Source organism: Microtus pennsylvanicus, chromosome 6 (assembly GCF_037038515.1).
Source record: "Microtus pennsylvanicus isolate mMicPen1 chromosome 6, mMicPen1.hap1, whole genome shotgun sequence".
Taxonomy (NCBI): domain Eukaryota; kingdom Metazoa; phylum Chordata; class Mammalia; order Rodentia; family Cricetidae; genus Microtus; species Microtus pennsylvanicus.
This window is the reverse complement of record NC_134584.1, coordinates 112516048-112535752: the sequence shown is the minus strand read 5'-3', so window position 1 is coordinate 112535752 and position 19705 is coordinate 112516048. Positions and strand designations below refer to the sequence as shown.

Sequence of the window (19705 nt, the reverse complement as noted above, 5' to 3'; positions counted from 1 at the left end):
AAGCACTGGGCTGACCTACTAGAGACCAGTCCAAGAGAGGGAAGAACAATAATATGAGCAAAGGGGTCAAGACCATGATGGTGATGTCCACAGAAACAGCTGATGTGAGCTAGTGAGAGCTCACTGACTCTGGACTGATAGCAGGGAAACTTGCATAGAAACAAAGTAGGCCCTCTGAATGTGGGGGACAGTTGTGAGGCTTGGGCAGTCTGTGGGGCCACTGGCAATGGGAGCAGGATTTATCCCTAGTGCTTGAACTGGCATCTAGGAGCCCATTCTTTCTGAAGGGATACCTTGCTCAGCCTAGATATAGGGGGGAGGGCTTTGGTCTTGCCTGGAAGTGAAGTGTCAGACATTGTTGACTCCCCATGGGCAGGGTTACCCTTTCTGAGGAGTGGATGGGGGTTGTGATGGAGGAAGGTCATTGGCTAATAAAGGAACTGCCTTGGTCCATTTCATTGGTTAGAAGATAGGTGGGAGGAGTAGACAGAACAAAACGCTGGGAGGAAGAGGAAGTGAGCTTAGACTTGACAGCTCTCCTCTTGGGAGCAGATGCCTCAGAGAGACGCCATGCTCCCTGCTCCCGGGAAGATGCACACTATGAAGCTCTGACCCAGGATGGACTTAGGCTAGAATCTTCCCGGTAAGACCGGTGCTATACAGATGATAAGAAATGGGCTAGTCCAGGTGCGAGAGTTAGCCTAGAAGAGGCTAGGTAGAAATGAGCCAAGCGGTGTTTAAATGAATACAGTGTCTGTGTAATTATTTCGGGGCATAAGCTAGCCGAGCAGGCGGCTGGGGTGTTGGAGACGCAGCCCCGCCACTCCATATTACTACAGGGTTGGGTAGAGAGAAGGGTGGAGCGGGAGGGGGTAAGGGAGTGGGAACAGGGATAGCTATGTAAAATGAGAAAAGATTGTATTAAAAATTCTTAATAAAAAATAAATAATTCTCATAGGAAAAAAGAAATACTATTTGGCCATAAAAAATGAGATATTGGTATATGCTTCAACACAAATAAATTTTGGAATATTGTGAAAATATCCAGCCACAGAACCATATACATTGGTTATTTTAATATATATGAAATAGACAGACTAAGCAAGTCTGTGGAGATTATTTTTAACAAGTTGCATATGTCTGAGGGAGATTGCTTTTAACTAGTTGCATATGTCTGAGGTGAGAATGAAAGGGAAGTAGACACAGGTTTAATTTGCAGATGATACACAGGGTTCTCACGCTAGCCGTGAAATGGCTGCTCCTTTCTGTAGAACACACTAGAATGAATAAGCACCCTGAACATGGTTGGATGGTGCGTATTAAAAAAGTGCACTGGGAGGGGGGCATGTGAGTTACATCTCAGTAAAGCTGTTGCCAAGAGAATGAGAACATTTAAAGGCTAAATTGGCTGTGTTTGTGACAAATCCTAAGGTGACAATTATCCCAAAGCATGTGCAGAATTATCAAAGACAGCGCTCACGAGTCCTAGAGGGAAAATAAAGGAAAACAACAGCTACTTGACAACAAAACCCAAGCAGAAATAAATCAAAATAAAAAACATTCCAGAATAGAGCCGCTTTAATGATAGGACAATGAGATAATGCTTAAATATAAGCATTGCTACAAGAATAGCAAAGCTAGCAAAACTGGTTAGTAATGATTTTTGTTTTCTAAACAAAAACAAAGAAATATAGGCCATAAACCATTTTTTTCCTCCAAGCAGTAGAACATATTTCTGTTTAAAATGAACACGTTTCTGAAAGAGTGTACTTTAAGGCTGTGGGTGGCTGTGCAAAATTAAGCCGGTCAACATTCCAGCATGAAAGGGAAGGGACACATGAGCTCTACCACTAGCTGAGGAGCTATGGAATGCTGGTGGCTGCTAGAGGAGAGGGAGTCAGTTTTCTTTAGGGGTAGATTGTCTATGATCAAGTGGAAGTCACACACCTGTGTGAAAAGGGGCAGCACTAATGGATCCAGCGGATTGTATTTTTTCACAAATAGGGGGGCATGAATTTGGAAGGAGAATGGGGGGGGGGCATCCAGAAGTTGGAGGATATAAGAGGTGATGTTATCAAATTATGTTGCATGCATGTATGAAGTTCTCAAAGAATTAATGGAACTGTAATTAGTGGATTTTGACTGCATAGAGAGTGGAGGTGGGCACAAAGTCCCGTCTGTAACTCAGGAGCTATTGGTAGTTGATAGCTGCCAGGAGAGAGAGTCAGTTGTCCTTGAGGGTGTGGTTCCTGGTCACTCCTTCAGGATCCAGTGAATGGTCAAACACTCAAGAGGATAATGAGAAGAACAAATGGGCCTGATGGGTTTTAAAAGATGAGGACACAATGTTGGGTGGGTAGGGAATGGGGATAGGTCTGGGAAGGGTCGGGGGAGAGTGAATATGACCAAATTACATCATATGAACTGCTCAGAGGACTAATAAAAGGATCGTAAAATATGACTAAACTTAGAACTAAATTCATGTTCTTATCTGAGAGCATTTTGACAGCCACAGTCAGGCACATTACAAGCAAATATCTCAGGAATAACCAGATGTCCTTTGTGTTGTGAATAACTTTAAAAATAAGTCAGACTTCCTGTGTCAACCAAACTACTTTCACCAAATATACACATCTGCTTACCATCAACTTGTTTCTTACCAATAATTGCAAACCATGGATAGATTTTTTTAGATGTGTATAATGGATCACTCTCATTCTCCTACAAACTGCTATTTATTGATTATCTTTCATGTCATAGGCAAATGCTAGGTACCAGAAACAGAAAAATAAATGAGCAATGGACCACACTCTTAAGGGATCAAATGTAATCAAAAACTGTATGAGAAATAAATCTTTGTAATTTACTCGGCATTTGTCTCAACAAAGGGCAGAAGGTCTGTGCTCTCAAGAGATCTAAGAGGAAGGCTTCATTGAAGAAAGGTTTTTATCTGAATGTTTGGTGAGAAGTGGAGAATTTTGCATGAAAATGCAAATGAGAGAGAAAGCCAGGAGCTGGACTGCGTTGAGGTCTAAGCAGGTTCTTTGTGATAGAGGACTCACAAAGCAGCCGAACAGCCCCATGATGTCTTTGTGTGGTGTGTCCAAAACCACTTAACTTTGTCCATCATACCTGGATTTCTTTATGTCTCTGTAAAATTTAAGAGGAGTTCTGAAGATATTTCAAAGAGCATTTGGGCTTTAGGTCAGTACCACTTCAGACCTAAGCCAACTGCTAGCTTCTAGCTGGGATTCTCAAGCCATCTTGAAAAACCACTTTCTTTCTTTTAGTTTTTTCCTTCTGGCCCCAATCCATCATGGACTGATGCTTTTGTATGACTACAATAAAAATAAATTGCTAGAAAAACAGAATCAGAAAAACAACAGCACAAAAATCCTACTATCTCTAGTCCATTTTTTATTACTGCTATGTTCAACAGACATAAATTTCTCTGTCCAGTTGGCATAAATCATCCTAAAAGCACACTCTACATCCTGTATCAACCTCATCATTGACTGGCACTCGGAATTGCCAGATGAGATCCAGCCTATGAAACATACTGGCCTAGCCCATACTAAACAGATAGGTCTATAGGTTGGAAGCTTCCAGAGAAATGCTAGACAAAGATCTACCCAGCCCCACATCTCCTGAATAAGAACCTATATGAATAACTGGTCTTAATATATTCTGATGTGGAGGGAAGGTTTGTCTAGAGACTGTTCAAAAGTATGACAAATTCGGAGACATCCCTCAGCTCCTGGTAGGCCAAGGAGACATAAAAACACACAGGTGAACAACATTCCTCAGCTCCCTGCCAACTGGTAAGCTTGGGTCTTTCTCTTTTATTATTTCCTTTGGTCCTTTTGTGTCTGAAGTAAAAGAAAGCTAGGTGAATCCTCAGCAAGACTTTAGAACTCAGGACTGAGGTGAAGGTTTAGTGGGTAAAGACCTTACCATGCAAGTGTGAGTTCAGATGCCCAGAATGCATGTGAATCTGGATGTGATAGCATGCAACTGTAACTATCAGAATCTCTAAACACACAGGAACACACACACTCCCTTTGCTAAAGATTCTAGAACCCTCCTAAAGAACCTAAGAGTCACCATGATGCTAAAATCTTTATCCTTTGATGAGCTTGGTATTTGAGGTATGATTTACTGGCTCTGTCCTCTACTGCATCTTACAATGTAAGTCATACCTTACATACACCATATGAAATAGTATTCCCTGTCTTAGGATGATTTTTAGATAGAAATGGAGAATTTTCAGGCATAACTATCTCTATATTGGCTTTATTAATAGTCCCCTAAAGCTGGAAATAACCAAACACTGCACAAACCAGTGAATGGATCCACATCCCATTTACTATAAGGCAGCCACATGACAACTGCTAATTCACTAAACAAGGGTGAACTCTGGGTACCCACAACCACACAGATAAACCAAGCACAATATGCAAAGTTAGAAAATCCAGATGAAAAAGGAAACAGCTTTGAACGATTCCATTGTTACAGGGTCTTGGAAAAGTCAAAACCATAGTACTAGGAAAGGAAGACTTTTTGGAAATGTCAAAACCAAAGTACTAGGAAAGGAAGACTTTTTGCAAGGGTTTCTGGGTGATAGGAATTTTAGCAGCATGTGAGAGGGAACTATTATCAGGTGGAGGAAATGCTATCTGCTTTGAATGTGAGGATTTTTCCCCCCTAAGGGACTCTCCTTGTTCCCACCAGGTTAGCTTGTGTTGTTATCAGGGGAAGACTGAACCAGGGAGATGGCTCAGCAGGTGAAAGCCCTTCCACACAACCGTTCCCATCTGCGTTTGATCCCTGGACCGCATGTGAGAAAAGCTATGAGGATGTTTTTGTAGCTTCCTGCTTTTGCCAAAATTCTTAAGCTTTTTTACATTGTCTACGTGATTCTTTAAAATATGTCATACACATAAAAATATACAAAAATAAACAAAAACAGTGAATCAGTTAGCCACATAAGAGTATGACATACTGTTGCTTAATCTAAAAGCTGGGTCATTAAAGAACAACATAAATAAGCACATGAAGGATCAAAGTTTAGCGTCATGGTAATTAAGGATGATAGTTTTTGCTGACATTGTTTTTCTGCCACAAAATCAGTTTGTCCATACTTGGCCACCATGCTTTTAAGAAAAGCTCCTTACAATTTCTACATATGACTTTTGCTGTCAACAATAATGTTAGCAGTGGCATGGACTCCAGATCCGCCTGTGGTAGAAATGGAAAGGATCTGAAAGAAGAGACGCCATCCACTAATTAGGGTACGTCTCATCGCTAGTACCCACAGAGCTCACGCTCATTATTACCTTATTTGAATCATCTCAACATTTCTATCTCTCTTACACAAAACGGCCAGAGTTAAAGTTTCCAACATCTCTACTTGTACCTGTAGACACATTTCTGGGAGAAAAATTTCAGTCTGTTTTCTTGCGTTTATACTTCAATGCTTGTCTGTTCAAAAGTCATTAGAAATCAGATCTCAATGAATGACAAAACCAGTTTTAGTCAAACTGAAAAGTCATAGGTCATCTGCAAACACCTAATTTTGACTCTCCATTCAGATCATATGGGATTTGCTTCCCTAACTGACTGCCTTCTTTTCTATGCTTTATGGTAGCCACTTCGTGCCTGGCTTGAGCCCTCCCTTTTCCATTTTCCCTGTTATTACATCAAAGCTCATATTATTGGTCACTAGGTTTATAGTTCACCTTGTGTTTTCACTGGATCATGAGATTTTAATTATTTTAAACATTAAGTTATCCAAAGCCCACGTCTAATACTGATGTAAAGCTGTATCCTTCCTCTGCTTACAAAATCCTCTTTTACAGGGACCTATATCTGTGGGCAGCATCTCTACCCAGTATACCTCACTTGGAACTTGGCTGGAACACCACAACTTTAAGTGTACAGATTTCCACATAGTGAAGAGGAGTGAGATTGTTCTGCAGCCATTGCTCTTCCAATAGGAACATTTTTACAAAGGACTTCATGTGGAAACTCATCCTTGGGCTCTGCTACAGTGTGAGTATGAAGTGTCTTCTCCAGAGGCCTGGATCGGAGGATTGGTGCTTACTTAGAATCAGTCCGTGGTAGTGAATGGATTAGGGGGGTTCTGACTTGTTCAATGACTTCATCCATTGATGTATTCATAATTTGATGATGTTATTGGAAGATGATGAAAACTAAGGAGAACCTAGGTGGAGGAGTAGACTGTGGTGGGTGGACCTTTAAGGATGTACTTGGTCCCCAGATTTCTCCTCTCTCTTCCTGACTCCTCTCTGTCTCCATCTTTCTGCTTTCTGACACCATGGGGTAAACAAACTTGTTCCACACCTCTCTCCTTTGACTTTTTGCCTCACTGTAGCATAAAAGGAAGAGGGCCAACTGACCACAGACTGTACCTCCTGAAACCAGGAGCAAAAATACTCTTCCCTATTCAAATGATTTCTGGCAATGTGCTTTACAGCAGCTTTGAAAATCTGCCTAATACAGGGCCTCATGGGGAAATGACCTCACCTCACAAACCATAGGAGGCAAAAGGACTAAGTATTCAATAACAGCTTAATAAGTCAGAAGTTAATTATCAGGCCTCAGAAAACTACAAACAACATATACATCTATACTGCCAAGATTGCTTTCGTCAGTATCCCCTTATTCGTACTGTTTAACTTCCAGTTTCCCAATGTTAGCAGGTTAGACACTTTGACCCTAGAATCTTTGGCACATGACAGACTAGTGTACTGTTAGATACCTGCTACCATATTGTACCTCTCCCCCAGATGATGCTAATAGCTTACATTCCAGAACTATGACAACCAAAACATATCAACTAGGAAAGAGCAGGGAAAGCTTGCCTTGGATGGAGACTCATTCTAAGTCAAAAAAAATTTTTTTAATTAAATTTAAAAGTGTAGACATTGTTGCATTTATATGTGTACTATGTATTTGTTTCTCTCTGTGCGTGCATGTGTGTGTGTGTGTGTTTAACAATTCAGCAAGAAAGGTAGGTAAGGAAATTCTAAGGATTGGGGCTGGAGAGATGACTTGGAAGTTATGAGTACTTATTGTTCTTGTGGAGGACGCAGGTTTATTTACTAGCACCATGTGGTTGTGTGGTTGGTCACAACCGGTAACTCCATTCCAGTAGTTCTGGAGTCCTTTTTCATACTCTGCAAGCAACAAAAATTAATTTGCTGTGCATGCACACATGTGCGTGTGCACAAACACACACACACACACACACACACACACACACACACACAAGGTCCCATGCAGATGCATGCACACAAAACACTCACATTCAATAAACTCTTTTTTAAAATAAAATCTTTCTTTGAAAGAAAGAAAGGAAGGATCAAAGAAAGACAAAAGAAAGAGAGGGAGGGAGGGAAGGAAGGAAGGAGGAAAGTCTAAGGGATTAAATTAGTAGTGACCTCAGTAGAAGCCCACCTGATTCCCAGAAACTGTGGCATGGTACATGCAGTAAGAAAGGAAGCCTGGCTGATTGCTGCAGCATTTTGATCTAAGCATGCAGTGACAGGGCAGGTGATCTACAGAAGCACTTCTCTGTTGCCACAAAATATTGTTGTACTCTCTGGATGCATGCTGACTTTACGACCTCATCTCTCTGCTCATAATTTTTTCCCTCCAGGAAACATCCTTATGTAGGCTTCATATGAGTGTGGGATGGAGGCAGGGGTAAGGCTGATGAACGCCAGAAATGGTGGCTAGAATAGCAGCTTTATAGAATGCATATGTAATGTTTATGGGCCAGGAACATCTTTGCCTTTTTAACTAAGCAACTTTGCTACGCATCTCTCTACATCAACCGAATGTCACATCTTTCCTTCTTATGTGGAACTCCCGCAATAAAATTGTATTTTAGGGTGCACATTTAATGCAAACAAATATTTTTTTTCTATTTCCATTTTAATTTCTGCAACTACTAAAAGCATCCATAATGAATGCATCTACCTCTGTGATAACTGATTTTGAAGAGGAAGTGGTTCAGACTTAGTTGACTCCCCATGGGTGGCCTTATCCTCTCTGAGGAGTGGATGGGGATGGGGAGAAGGTTGGGGGAGCTGCAGGAGGAGAGGGAGGAGGAACTGGGATTGGTATGTAAAGTAAGAAGATTGTTTTAAAATTCAAAAAAATCTCTGTTCTTTTCATTTCCTGATGAAAAACAAATATTTAGGTATGCGGGGGGACATGCACTGTGTGTACATACATGTGTATGTATATGTGTGAGATTAACTACTTCTAAATTTCAATATCCTACTTTAGAACGGTAACACTTTGAATATACAAAGCAGAAGTCCAATTTTTGAAAGTCAATTCACAGACATATAAACTGAAAAAGAATAGAGATTAAAGGTTGAAATATACATTTGATCAAACTGACATCTGCTTCAATTGATGTTCTTATCCTACCCCAGGCTTACCGGTAGGAAGTACACATGAATTTCTAACCATTTTGATGGCACTGATTCTTCCTCAGCAAATACAGATGTGGAGAAATGCAGAAACGCTGGAATGCATCTATGGACCAATCAGTTGGGCAGCCCATGGTTTCTTTACCTTTCCCAAGGCAAAGAAGGGTGGCAGGAGGAGACTTGTGGCCAAGCCTCATGATCTGAGTTGATTCCTTGGTACTCACATGTTGGTAGGTGAGAACAGATTCTCTCAAGTTATCTTCTGACCTCTACATACACTTTGCAGCCCATGTCCCTCCCTCCACCCTACACACATCCGTATGCATACAATGAGCGTCATTAACAATTCATTACATCTCATGGGATATCTTGACAGAGTTCTGGTTCAATTACCCTGTGATAGACACACACTGCTTAAGCAAACAGACTTTCTTCTGGTTAAGTTCACACATTGGGACCACTTACTGTCTCCCCGGCAGAGCAGAGGTCCCAGTTTATAGGCAGCTTCTGAATGGGGGCGTCCTGTGTCCGTAATCACTATCTTAGTGACCGGCAGATGTTCTTTATAGGAGAGGAATCCAGTGTCATTGGTCCTAAAAATAAACAGGAGCAGCAACGAAATCCTTCAATTATGATGATGAGCGGAATTCTAAATTAAGCCATGATTTTCCTGGCACTTCTAAATGAAGACCTTCCTGCTAAGTTTGGACAGTGACAAAATAAAATCCAATCACTCATCTTAGCATATGAAACATGGTGAGATGTTAGCTAGTCTCTCTTGTAGGCATTAAAGTCTAGACTACAAAATATAACGTAGGTTAAGATTAGAATACAATGACTTTTTGGGTGGAGACCTTCCTCCTGGCTCACCGGCCCTCTCTCATTCTAGGGAGTGCTCATCCATGGACTAGTGGTAGATTCTAGGTCAGGGGTAGTCATTGTCTTCATTGTGTACCCACTACCGAGCTCACCAGGATCTCATGAAGAGTTCTAAACTCACAGACACACAGATGGCCCTGGTTTAACTCAGCAGTCATGAAATAAAATGAAAGAACAGGAATGTGGAGAAAGGGCTTCCTTGTGAGGAGAGGGGTTGACAGGAGGAAGCAGGAGAACAATCAGAATGCAGACAAGGCATGTAAGAAAGCTAAAAATAAATAAATAAGGTGTCCATATCACTATTTCTAAAGCAGACAAAAGTTTAGAACAGTGGCTCTATTTTTTAATCAGGTGGAAAGTTTTTAATCATTTTGGTGAAATGGCTAATTTTCTGACTCTTGGCGTGCTGATTTTTAGGCAAAGTTGCTTAGTATTAGTTCATTTTTTTCCTCTTATGATTTATTTACATTTTTGCTTTGTTTTTGCTGCTGTTGTCTTGTACTTATTGATCAACTCCACATTCCTCTATAGTCAACCCTATCTTCTCTATTCATTTTTCAGATAAAACTTTGTTCACTGAATTTTACTATTTCCTTAAATGGGTTATAAAATGCACCCATGACTTTTGCAGTCTACTTATATTTTATACTATATAACAATGTGTAGTATCAGAAGCTCTCCATGAGATTGTTTAACAGTCCTATATGCACAGAAATACACACACAAACTTTTTGTGAGATTAGGGCAATCTACTTTAAATGTATATTGTAAACTTTGCGACGTAACTAAACAGAGAAATTTACTTTTGTATTTAAGGAACATCGGAAAATTTATAATTTCTAGTGCTCTTCATTTCTTCCTAAATTTTCCTAAGAAAACTTCCTGAGTTTTCTTCCTAATGTTATTTCCTTTTATCCCAGAAAATTTGTTACAATTATTTTCATTTCCAGTGTTAATTTGCCATTCTAAAATGTGCACTTGGTCCTTTAGTGTAGTTCGCTTTTATTTACAATAAAATTCCCTCTTCACTCACTGTGGATATTTTTACCTTTAGATTTTCAAACATGTTGATAATGTTAGCCTTAAAGATTTCAGCTACAAATTTTAAAAGGTGGCCAAGACTTTGTTTACAACAACCTCACTCAATGTCTTGATTTTATCTGGATGTGCACTTTCTTGAAATATCCAGGAATGTGATAGTGTTCTCGATAATGTAGGTGAATGAGTCAAGAAATACTCGATTTTTATTTTGTTCCTTCCACATTTTATTTTTTCTCATGGGTATCTAAGTAGAAGCCTATGATTTCTGCCTTCCCAGGGTTCTCTACGGCCACCTCGCTCTGGATTTTCAGTCTTCCCTCTCAATTTGACGAGCATGGTCTTTGCAGTAAAGACGTGAACTTTTGATACTCTTGCCCTAAACTAAAGGATTTTCAAAGCAAATATCAGAGACTTAACAGCCCAGATCTTTTTCTCCTCCAGCAATAACTGGGAATGGCCTGTTGCTTGCTCAGTTTTCTGTCTGTGGCTCTCCCCTTGGCCCTAGAAGCTCTCCCAAATTCACATGCCCTTTGAAAGGTTGAGGATCCAGCACAGGAGCTATGCAGCAGACTCGTTAAAAACAGCCTTCTTGTTTCTAGAAATTACCCTCTCCTTCAACTCCCAGTCACTCTGAACAACCCCAAGTCTGCCTCCTAAAACATTTATAAAAATAATACAGAATTCCCTTGGAGTTTAGGCTCCTAATGGCAAGACACAGCTGGTGCTTTGAAGGAAATGAAATTTAAATCTAGGTCCCATTCTCCCTGGTTCTTTTATTTCGACCAATCCTGGAAGCCCCTATTGAAGTCTGAGTCTACCACTCTCCCATCAACACACACACACACACACACACACACACACACACACACACATTAAGATTTATCATTTGTTTTAATTCTATGTAATAAGTATTTGTTTTGATGTATGAAAGCCCACCACAAGTGTACCTGGTGCCCTTGGGAGCCAGAAGACAGCAATGCATCCCCGGCACTAGAGTTAGTCATTAACTACCAGGTAGACACTTGGAACTGAACTTAGATGGTCTGCAAGAGCAGCAACTGTTCTTAACTCAAATATTTATTTATTACATTTATTATTATTATTATCATTACAACATTCATCTATTTAAACTCTGTTTAAGAAATGCATGCCTTGGCATGTGTGTGAAAGTCAAGGACAGCTTGCAGCAATTGCTTCTCTCCTACCTCCTCGTGAGTCACAAGGACTGAAGTCAGGTCACCAGATTTAACAGATAAGTGCCCTTATCTGTTGAGTCCTCTCTGCAGAGCACCAGATACTTATTTTTGTAATATTTTCCTGTGTCTGTAAAAACATAGGTTTTTTTTGTGTGTGTATACATATAGACATATATGCTTATTCACCTATAAGCTGAAAGGAATATGAGATGTTTTAAACTCTTTTTTTTTAAAAAAAAACTAGTTTTAATTAGTAATGTGTTGTGAAGACACTTAGGGTTTATCAGTGGTGTTTAGGTTAATTTTTTGTTGTTGTTCAGCAATATTAATAACATTTACCCATTTACAATTACAGCTTTCAGTATGTGAACAATTTTCCTGAATATATTAAGAAAAAACGGTTATTATTCAAAGGGAGTAAATATCTGTTCTTACAGAATTCCATACAATGTTTTTGATCATATTCACCCTTCCTCCATGTTCTGCCAGACCACCTTCTTCCTTAATGTAGAATTTGGGTGAGAGAAATGATACTCTTCTTTTTCTTTTTATTAAAAATTTCCACCTCCTCCCATTCCCCTTTTCCTCCCCCTACTCCCACTCCTCCACCCTCTCCAGTCCAAAGAGCAGTCTGGGTGAGAAATAATATTCTTCCTATAAAAATTCAATCAGAGCTCTATGATTCCTTATAGGTTCTGCTTAGAAAAATACTTTAGATTTTGAAATTCCTAAATGTCATAGATTTCATTTTGAAGATATTATCCATATAACATTTTTTTTTCTGGTATACTTTATCCTTTAAAAATATAAAAGGAATACATGCTAAAACAATTGCTCAGAACTATAATAATGCAAAATCTACAAATTCGTGCTTCTGAAGTTTGCAGCCTATGTTAATGAGATGTGCTTTGGTAATTGGTTACATAATACTGCAGAAACAGAAAGGGCTGTTATTTACACTGAAAGGATCTTTGGAGAATCGCAACTCTCATGTCACAGACACATTGGTTTTCTCATACGATAAAAATAAATTAAACAAAATATGTGGTCCACTGTTATAATAGCTTCTGAAATCTTGCTATCTTAACCTGTAGAATTGGAATGACTGTACCATGTATCATCCAAACATAGTTCTACCTAATTCTTTCCTTCGCATTCACCTAGCTGTATACCCTTTATGTAATTGAAAGGAAAGTTACCATTCGCTCCTGTCCGCATCGCAGTTGCAGTGATATTGAGCATCTATGCAGTTGCCTTCCAAGCCACAGGTGCACTTCTGAGGCACAGGCAGGGAACCTCCCCAGTAGGTCTGTGTTTCATTGGTTCTTCCCACCCACCAGCTCCGAGGGCTTCCATCTGAAAGACAAGTAGGAGGGATGAATCATCTTCCTCCATCTTAGAGCATTGTTCCTTCTTCCTTAGTCATTAACAGTAAAGGTGGCCTTGAGGAGTCAGAGGGAGGAAAGGAGACAGAGACAGAGAGAGGGAAAGAGATGGAGACACACGGAGAGGGAGGAAGAGACAAAAACACAGACAGAAAGGGACTGATTCGGTGGAATTATGCCCTCAGCACTGTAACTGACAGCATTTGGGAAGAAAATCTTACAAAACACTTGAAGTCCCTTTTTTAAAATGCCAGTTTATAATCATTAAAAATCATTATGTATTCATTCTTCATGAGTAAGTGTTCGTGCCTGCACAATTGAAAATACATCCTATGCATGCAGGTGTCTAGAAGGGGTCATCAGAGCCTCTGAAACTGGAGCTGCAGTTCATTGTGAGCCACCTTATGTGGGTGCTAGGAACTGACTAGGTCTTCAGTGTGTGCTCTTTGCTGCTGAGCTCGCTCTCCAACCCCTTATTATCAGTTCTAGATAAACGATACATTGTTCTTTAAATAGAAACCATCAGTCCACATTTAATCATAAGAGAGAGTTCTCACAACTTTTTAAAAAAAATAATATTTAAAAGAAATTGGCATCAAAATATGAACTGTGGTAATTAATATAGTGAAATAAAATTGATTCTAAGTCACAAAACGCCCATCCAAACATTCTGGAATGTTATAGAAAGGCACTGATTTGTCTCCATATATTTATCGGTTAAAATATACTAGCTGTTTATTAGACATCAGGCATGGAATAGCAATCCTTTGTCATGATTTAGTATTTATCTGGAAGTCTGTATTTTCTCTTCCATTTACTGGCTTGGCTATTTATTTGAAGACTAGAGAAATAATACTGAAAAAGCTTCATGCCTGAAGCGAATATTACAGTTAAAAAAGTTTCCCCTAGCTAAACGCATCTCTTTCTACGATAAATGTTCAGCTACCAGCTCCTTCCCAAAGCCAAGACTAAACACGATGCCAAGGAATTCAAGCAAGGAGAAGACAGAACATTTAGCAGAGGATTTGGGGAAAGGGAGGTGAGGCATGCAGGCAATCCATCTCAGGGGAGAAAAAAGTTCTAAGGAAAAGAATCATAGTGTCTGGAGACACAGAGCAAAAGAAGAACACAAGCAACATCAAATCGCTCAGCTCCCCGCGAAGGAGCGGGCATTTTCCTCTTGACTTTCAAATCTTTACGTTGTCACCATCATTCCCACGGGGGCTCTGCAGCTTTTGCTCATTCATATGTTACTCGCTAATACAGCACCTATTTTAACCTACTATTAAGTAGACCTTCTGCGAATACTGACGGCTTCTCTCCCAGCATCAATACTAACACCCACCATGTTTAAGTAAAGAAAAAAAGGGGGGGATGAGGAAGCTTGTGTTACGTGATGCTGTTAACCTCAATACTCTACTTCTAGCTTGATTAACGTACAACTCATCAACAGTTAAGCCTACTTGAAAATTTTTCTAGGAATATTAAGGCACACTGCTTAAAATATTTTATGTTCATAGGTTGAGGAAAAATAGATTGCTATCTTTAAAGAAACTAAATCGTATTTTACAGTTATATTTCTGATCTTTACTACAGAAGATACTTTGCTGAATACTTTGTATATTACATACATAATATACATATTATACACACACCCATATATATATATATATATATATATATATATATATATATATATATATATATAGTGTTGAGTACCTGTATGCATATGGAGGTCAGAGAAATCTATGAGGCTTAGTGGCAAGTGCCTTAGCCTACTAAATCATTTCACCAGCTTTTGCCAAATGTTTTAAAGTCATCAAATATGTTTGGGTTCATTCTTGACTTACTGAAGAGTCACTAATTTAAATAAATGTATACATGAATTTTTAAATATACAAGAAACATTTTTTAATTAAAATAAAATCATGTGAGCAGATCAGGGTGAAACATGGCATCTCCCATAGAATTCTTTTCATTGCTATTTCATAACTGTAATTCAGGTACTGTTTTGGATCATAATGCAAATATCTGGTATGTGACCATTGTGAAAGGGTTGTTTGACCACCAAAGGGGTGGTTACCACAGGTTGAGAATTGCTGATCTAGAAGAAAAGCTTCCAAAGACACCTGTGAGGAAGTATATAGATTTGGTGAGCTTCTTGACTATGCTTAGCATGCATTTTCTCAGTTAGGTTAACTGATATGGGAAACCCACAACCATAAAGATGGGAGACATCATTTTCTGGGCTTAGTTCTTGGGCTCACACAGTGGAGGAAGCCAGCTGAGGGCCAGCATCCAGCATGTCTGCTGTCCATCGGGGGGGGGGGGGTGATGCTCCCACCAGCTATTAGGACTCGCCATCACCATGACTGCACTCTCAAACTGCGAGCCAGAATAAACCCTTCCTTCCCCTAACTTGCTCTCCTCAGATTATTTTATCATAGCAATAGGGGAAACAACTAACACGGGTGGTATAGTCTCAAGTTTGGCTGCAGCATCTTAGAAGGTTCTGCTGGTACCGAAGGTGTTGAAGATCCTCCTCCGTACTTTCCAACCTGCTTTTTTATCACCTTGCCCATCCCATCTGTTGGTTTTCTTAGCATATGACTCATTTGTGCTTTCAGTAATTTTCTTCCCTTATGTGTAGTTTTCAGATTGATTGAGTTGAAGTTAATACATGGAAATTGTACCAATACATTGAGAGCTAACTATCATAACTATCACTTTACCTAGGTACATGCATGTGTGTTTGTGTATGTACTGAACATATCTTTTCTCCTAGTAAATTTCAAACACAACTTATGATATTATTAACCATCTTTACCACACTGCTGTAACTTAAGAGCCTAGCTGTAACTCACCTTGTGGCCCCCTGCTCTAAGTTCCCTCTTGTTTTTCAGTAGTTACTTTTCCATTCTCTGTTTCTATGAATGCAGCCTTTTCAGGTTCTATATACGATTAAGATGATGTAGTATTTGCGCTCTTGTTTTTGGCTTGTTTCACTTTGCATAACGACTTCTACCATCTCGGCGAGATTTCCAGGACCACTGCAGAGTTATTCAAGATAGCTAGAGCACACAGAAGTCTAATTGTCCACTTAGGGTGGGTTGCACAAAGAAGATGGGTTATATAAACAATGGAATATTATCCAGTTTAAAAAAAAACAAAAAGCAAAAAGGAATCTTGCCATGTGTGATGAAGACAAACACACAGAGCATTATGCGATGTGAAATAGCATAAATAATAAAATATGAATAATATGCATATTTTCATTGTAATCACAAAGAATGGCAGAGAATGAAAAGGGCTCTGTTCATGTATGTTTCGTGGTGTGTGCCAATCGAGCCAAACACTACCACATGCCGGCCTGTGCTGGCAGCACCTTGCTAGAAAAATTATCTTCTTGATGAATTAGGGCTTATCCACCCCAGATTTGTGTCTGGTCAATGAGAGACCTAGAACAGGAAGCTAGCTCTCTCCTCATATCTAAATAACTCTTGTGATTTGCGCTCAACAACCTGGCTCTTCTTCATAGACAGAGTTGAATTGTCAGGGTATGATATTTGATTGAAACCAGCAAGATGGGGTTGAACGAATAAAATACTAAAGGAGAACATTCTGGAAAAGAGGAAGAGGAGGTGGGAACTTGCATATTGTAGAGAAAAATAATCCTGCAGTAAGTAGCCAGAGAGTAAAGAGAAAAGAAGTTTAACTAGAAAAGGAAGATCCAGCCACCGGATGTCAATCCAGTTGTGCCTTTGTTAGTATGGATGTCCCACATGCTGTTTGATATCACAGAAAGTCTACTTCTCAAAAGTTTCCTCAACAGCCCAACTGGAATCGAAGCCCTTGTTAGGCTAACAAACAAGAGTAAACAAGGTGGAGTAGATGTCTTAGAATCCTAATTTCCAAAGAAAAATATATTCGAGTATATATAAAGCTCCATGTTAAAGGATGGCAAAAAGACTGCACAGCATGTGGCCTTTGAATCCAAGCAGAAAGTTTGTGTTGCATAAATGAGCAGGAAAAGACAGTCAACCTGTTTAAAGAGAAGATATCAGAGTGGAAGAAAAATTCATATATAATATATACATATATGTATATATATATATACACATATACATATATATATATATATATATATACCAGTTTCTCCTAGTTCCTCTCCCCCCAAGGGTTAAGTTCCCCCATGAAGATTTATGTATTAGATAATCTGAAGGCAAGACAAAATAATGAGAGCACCATTCACTTGCTTCAGAATGACCTCATCAAAGTCTGTTCTAACACTGAGGATCGATGCCAAGACTATACTTGCATCATGAAACATTCTGAAGGGGAGAGTGTAAAAGGAAAATGTGGTACATTTACACAATGGAGTACTTACACAGCAGAAAAAAATAATGACATCTTGAATTTTGCAGGCAAATGGATGGAGCTACAAAACATCATTTTGAGTGACGTAACCCAGATCCAGAAAAACAATTATCACACATACTCACTCATAAGTGGTTTTTAAACATAAAGAAGTAAAGAAAGCCAGCCCACAAATTACAATCCCAAAGAACCTAGACAACAATGAGGACCCTAAGAGAGATATACATAGATCTAATCTACATGAGAAGTAGAAAAAGACCAGATCTCCTGAGTAAATTGGGAGCATGGGGACCTTGGGAGAGGGTTGGAGGGGAGGGAAGAGTCATGGAGGGGAGCAGAGAAAAATGTAGAGCTCAATAAAAATCAATGAAAAAAAGTATAACCCCAGACAGGCCGAGCTGTGGTGGCACACACCTTTAATTCCAGCACTCAGGAGGCAGAGGCAGCCAGATCTCTGAGTTTGAGGCCAGCCTACTCTACAGAGGAAGTTCCAAAACAGTCAGTACTGTTACATAAAGAAACCCTGTCTCGAAAAACTAAGGGAAGGGACAAACAAACAAACTAGACAGGATTGAGACTGGACTGGTTCTTACTAGAATGTATGAGTTCAGATGCTTTTCTTGTTTCTGCTCGAGCAGCTGAATCCACTATTTCTAGCAGCCTTTCCTAATTTTCAGCTATACCTAGAGGCTAGCTGTCAACAGTTCATGAAAGAAAACAAGTCAGTTTGAGAAAACTAAGTCATATTTGTATTAGCTCTTGTCCTTGATAAAATAAATCTTATTGGCCACTTGCTCTCTATAGGGATAAACACTGTCTCCATTCATCTAGTACCAGAATGAAGCCTTTACTGCACAGTTACCCAATTAAGGCCAGGAGGGGAGTCAGAAAGCAATCAGGGCTTTGGACGAAGCTCATGTAACTTGACCTTGTACTTTTCTCCAGGCAAAAGCATCCCCGAGACCTTCCGACTGTCACACGTTTGCTAAGTGTGCAGTCTTAGCACGGGGGGTGGAATTAAAATCGTCAGGAGCTCGTCGAGGGAGCAAGCCAGGTGCCTCAGTTTACCCACCTTGCTGATTAACGAGCCTTGACTTCTTGCAGTAGTACACGAGCTCCTGCTGGCAGTGCTCTGCGCGGTTAATGGAGGCCTGCAGCTGTTCCACGCTGGCCGCATACTCAAAAGCCCCAGTGTGTGGGTTCTCGGAATGAGCATTCCTGACTCTCACTAAGTCAGACCCATTGTGCTGTATGATGGTCCATGCCGTTTCTTGTATGCAGAAATGGGGGAAGAAAGAGAGGAGACCATCACTAGTCTGCAAAAGTTAAAATAAATAAAGAAAATCAAAATCATCTTCTATCTGGGTTAAGTCTTTCCAGTCATCAAATCTCTCTGAGAGAGAATCAACACAAATGGATCCTCAAGTTTTTAAAATTGTAGCAAAATGACTCTCTTCCCTGAAATGTATCCTAACACCATGCATTTGCCGTGATTTTGCTTATGCCTTATGTTATTTAACCGCAGCAATATTTGTGATGAAGTTATTAAATCAGAACTATTGAGTGTTCCTAGTCATGTTCATCTAGTAACTCCGACAGGCTAGCCTTTTAAAGGAACATCACTCCTTTTGATCTTCAAGAAAGAAAAAAAAAATGCCACATGTTCTACATGTAAAACATTATTTGTTTATATACATAGAATTACATTACATCCTACAATGTGAAAAAGTGAATGCTACAATTAGTAAAAGAGCTTATACTGCCTGATGTAAAAATAAAATTGTTTACTCTTCCAAATATTCACGTTACCAGAAAAAATGAAATCAGAATTTTAAATCTCTCTTCAACCAATATGAGTATATATCTCATCCTTCCTTTTAAAAGTGTGTTTGAGAGAGAGAAAGGTGTGTGTGTGTGTGTGTGTGTGTGTGTGAGAGAGAGAGAGAGAGAGAGAGAGAGAGAGAGAGAGAGAGAGGTGTATGTGTGTGTGTGTGTGTGTGTGCATACGAGTGTAGGTACCTTGGATGCCAGAAGAGGGCATCAGATTCCCTGGAACTAGGATTATAGCCACTAGTGAACCAATGAATATACCAAATTGGGGGAAAGTCGTAAAAAAGTGTAGAATCTCGCCCCCTGTTTATAATATAGTCACAGGAAACAGCAATAGAAACAAGACAAAGGGATCAAGTTTGACAGTTTCTCCACCCATCACTCCTGGAATTATCAAATAAATCGGGTGAAATGAGTCAGGAACAATTCAGTGTTCATGTCCCTCTGTTCGTGGGTCATTGTTTTCTGTGAAATGTCTGCTGGTCCTTTCATTTCTCCTTTACATTTCAGCTTAGGGCGCAATCAGTAGGCC

General features: G+C 39.6%; 1 protein-coding gene across 4 annotated transcripts in view; it reads right to left on the bottom strand.

The window, feature by feature from the left end:
* The window catches only part of Cntnap4 (contactin associated protein family member 4), a 280867-nt gene that overhangs the window by 51556 nt on the left and 209606 nt on the right, over positions 1–19705 (bottom strand). For all 4 annotated transcript variants that reach the window (XM_075977396.1, XM_075977397.1, XM_075977394.1 and 1 more), the window contains exons 13-15: positions 18416–18613; positions 12781–12937; positions 8931–9058 (exon numbers count right to left, since the gene is read on the bottom strand). In XM_075977396.1, coding sequence (XP_075833511.1) covers positions 8931–9058; positions 12781–12937; positions 18416–18613 — 483 coding nt within the window. The remainder of the gene's footprint in view (positions 1–8930; positions 9059–12780; positions 12938–18415; positions 18614–19705) is intronic.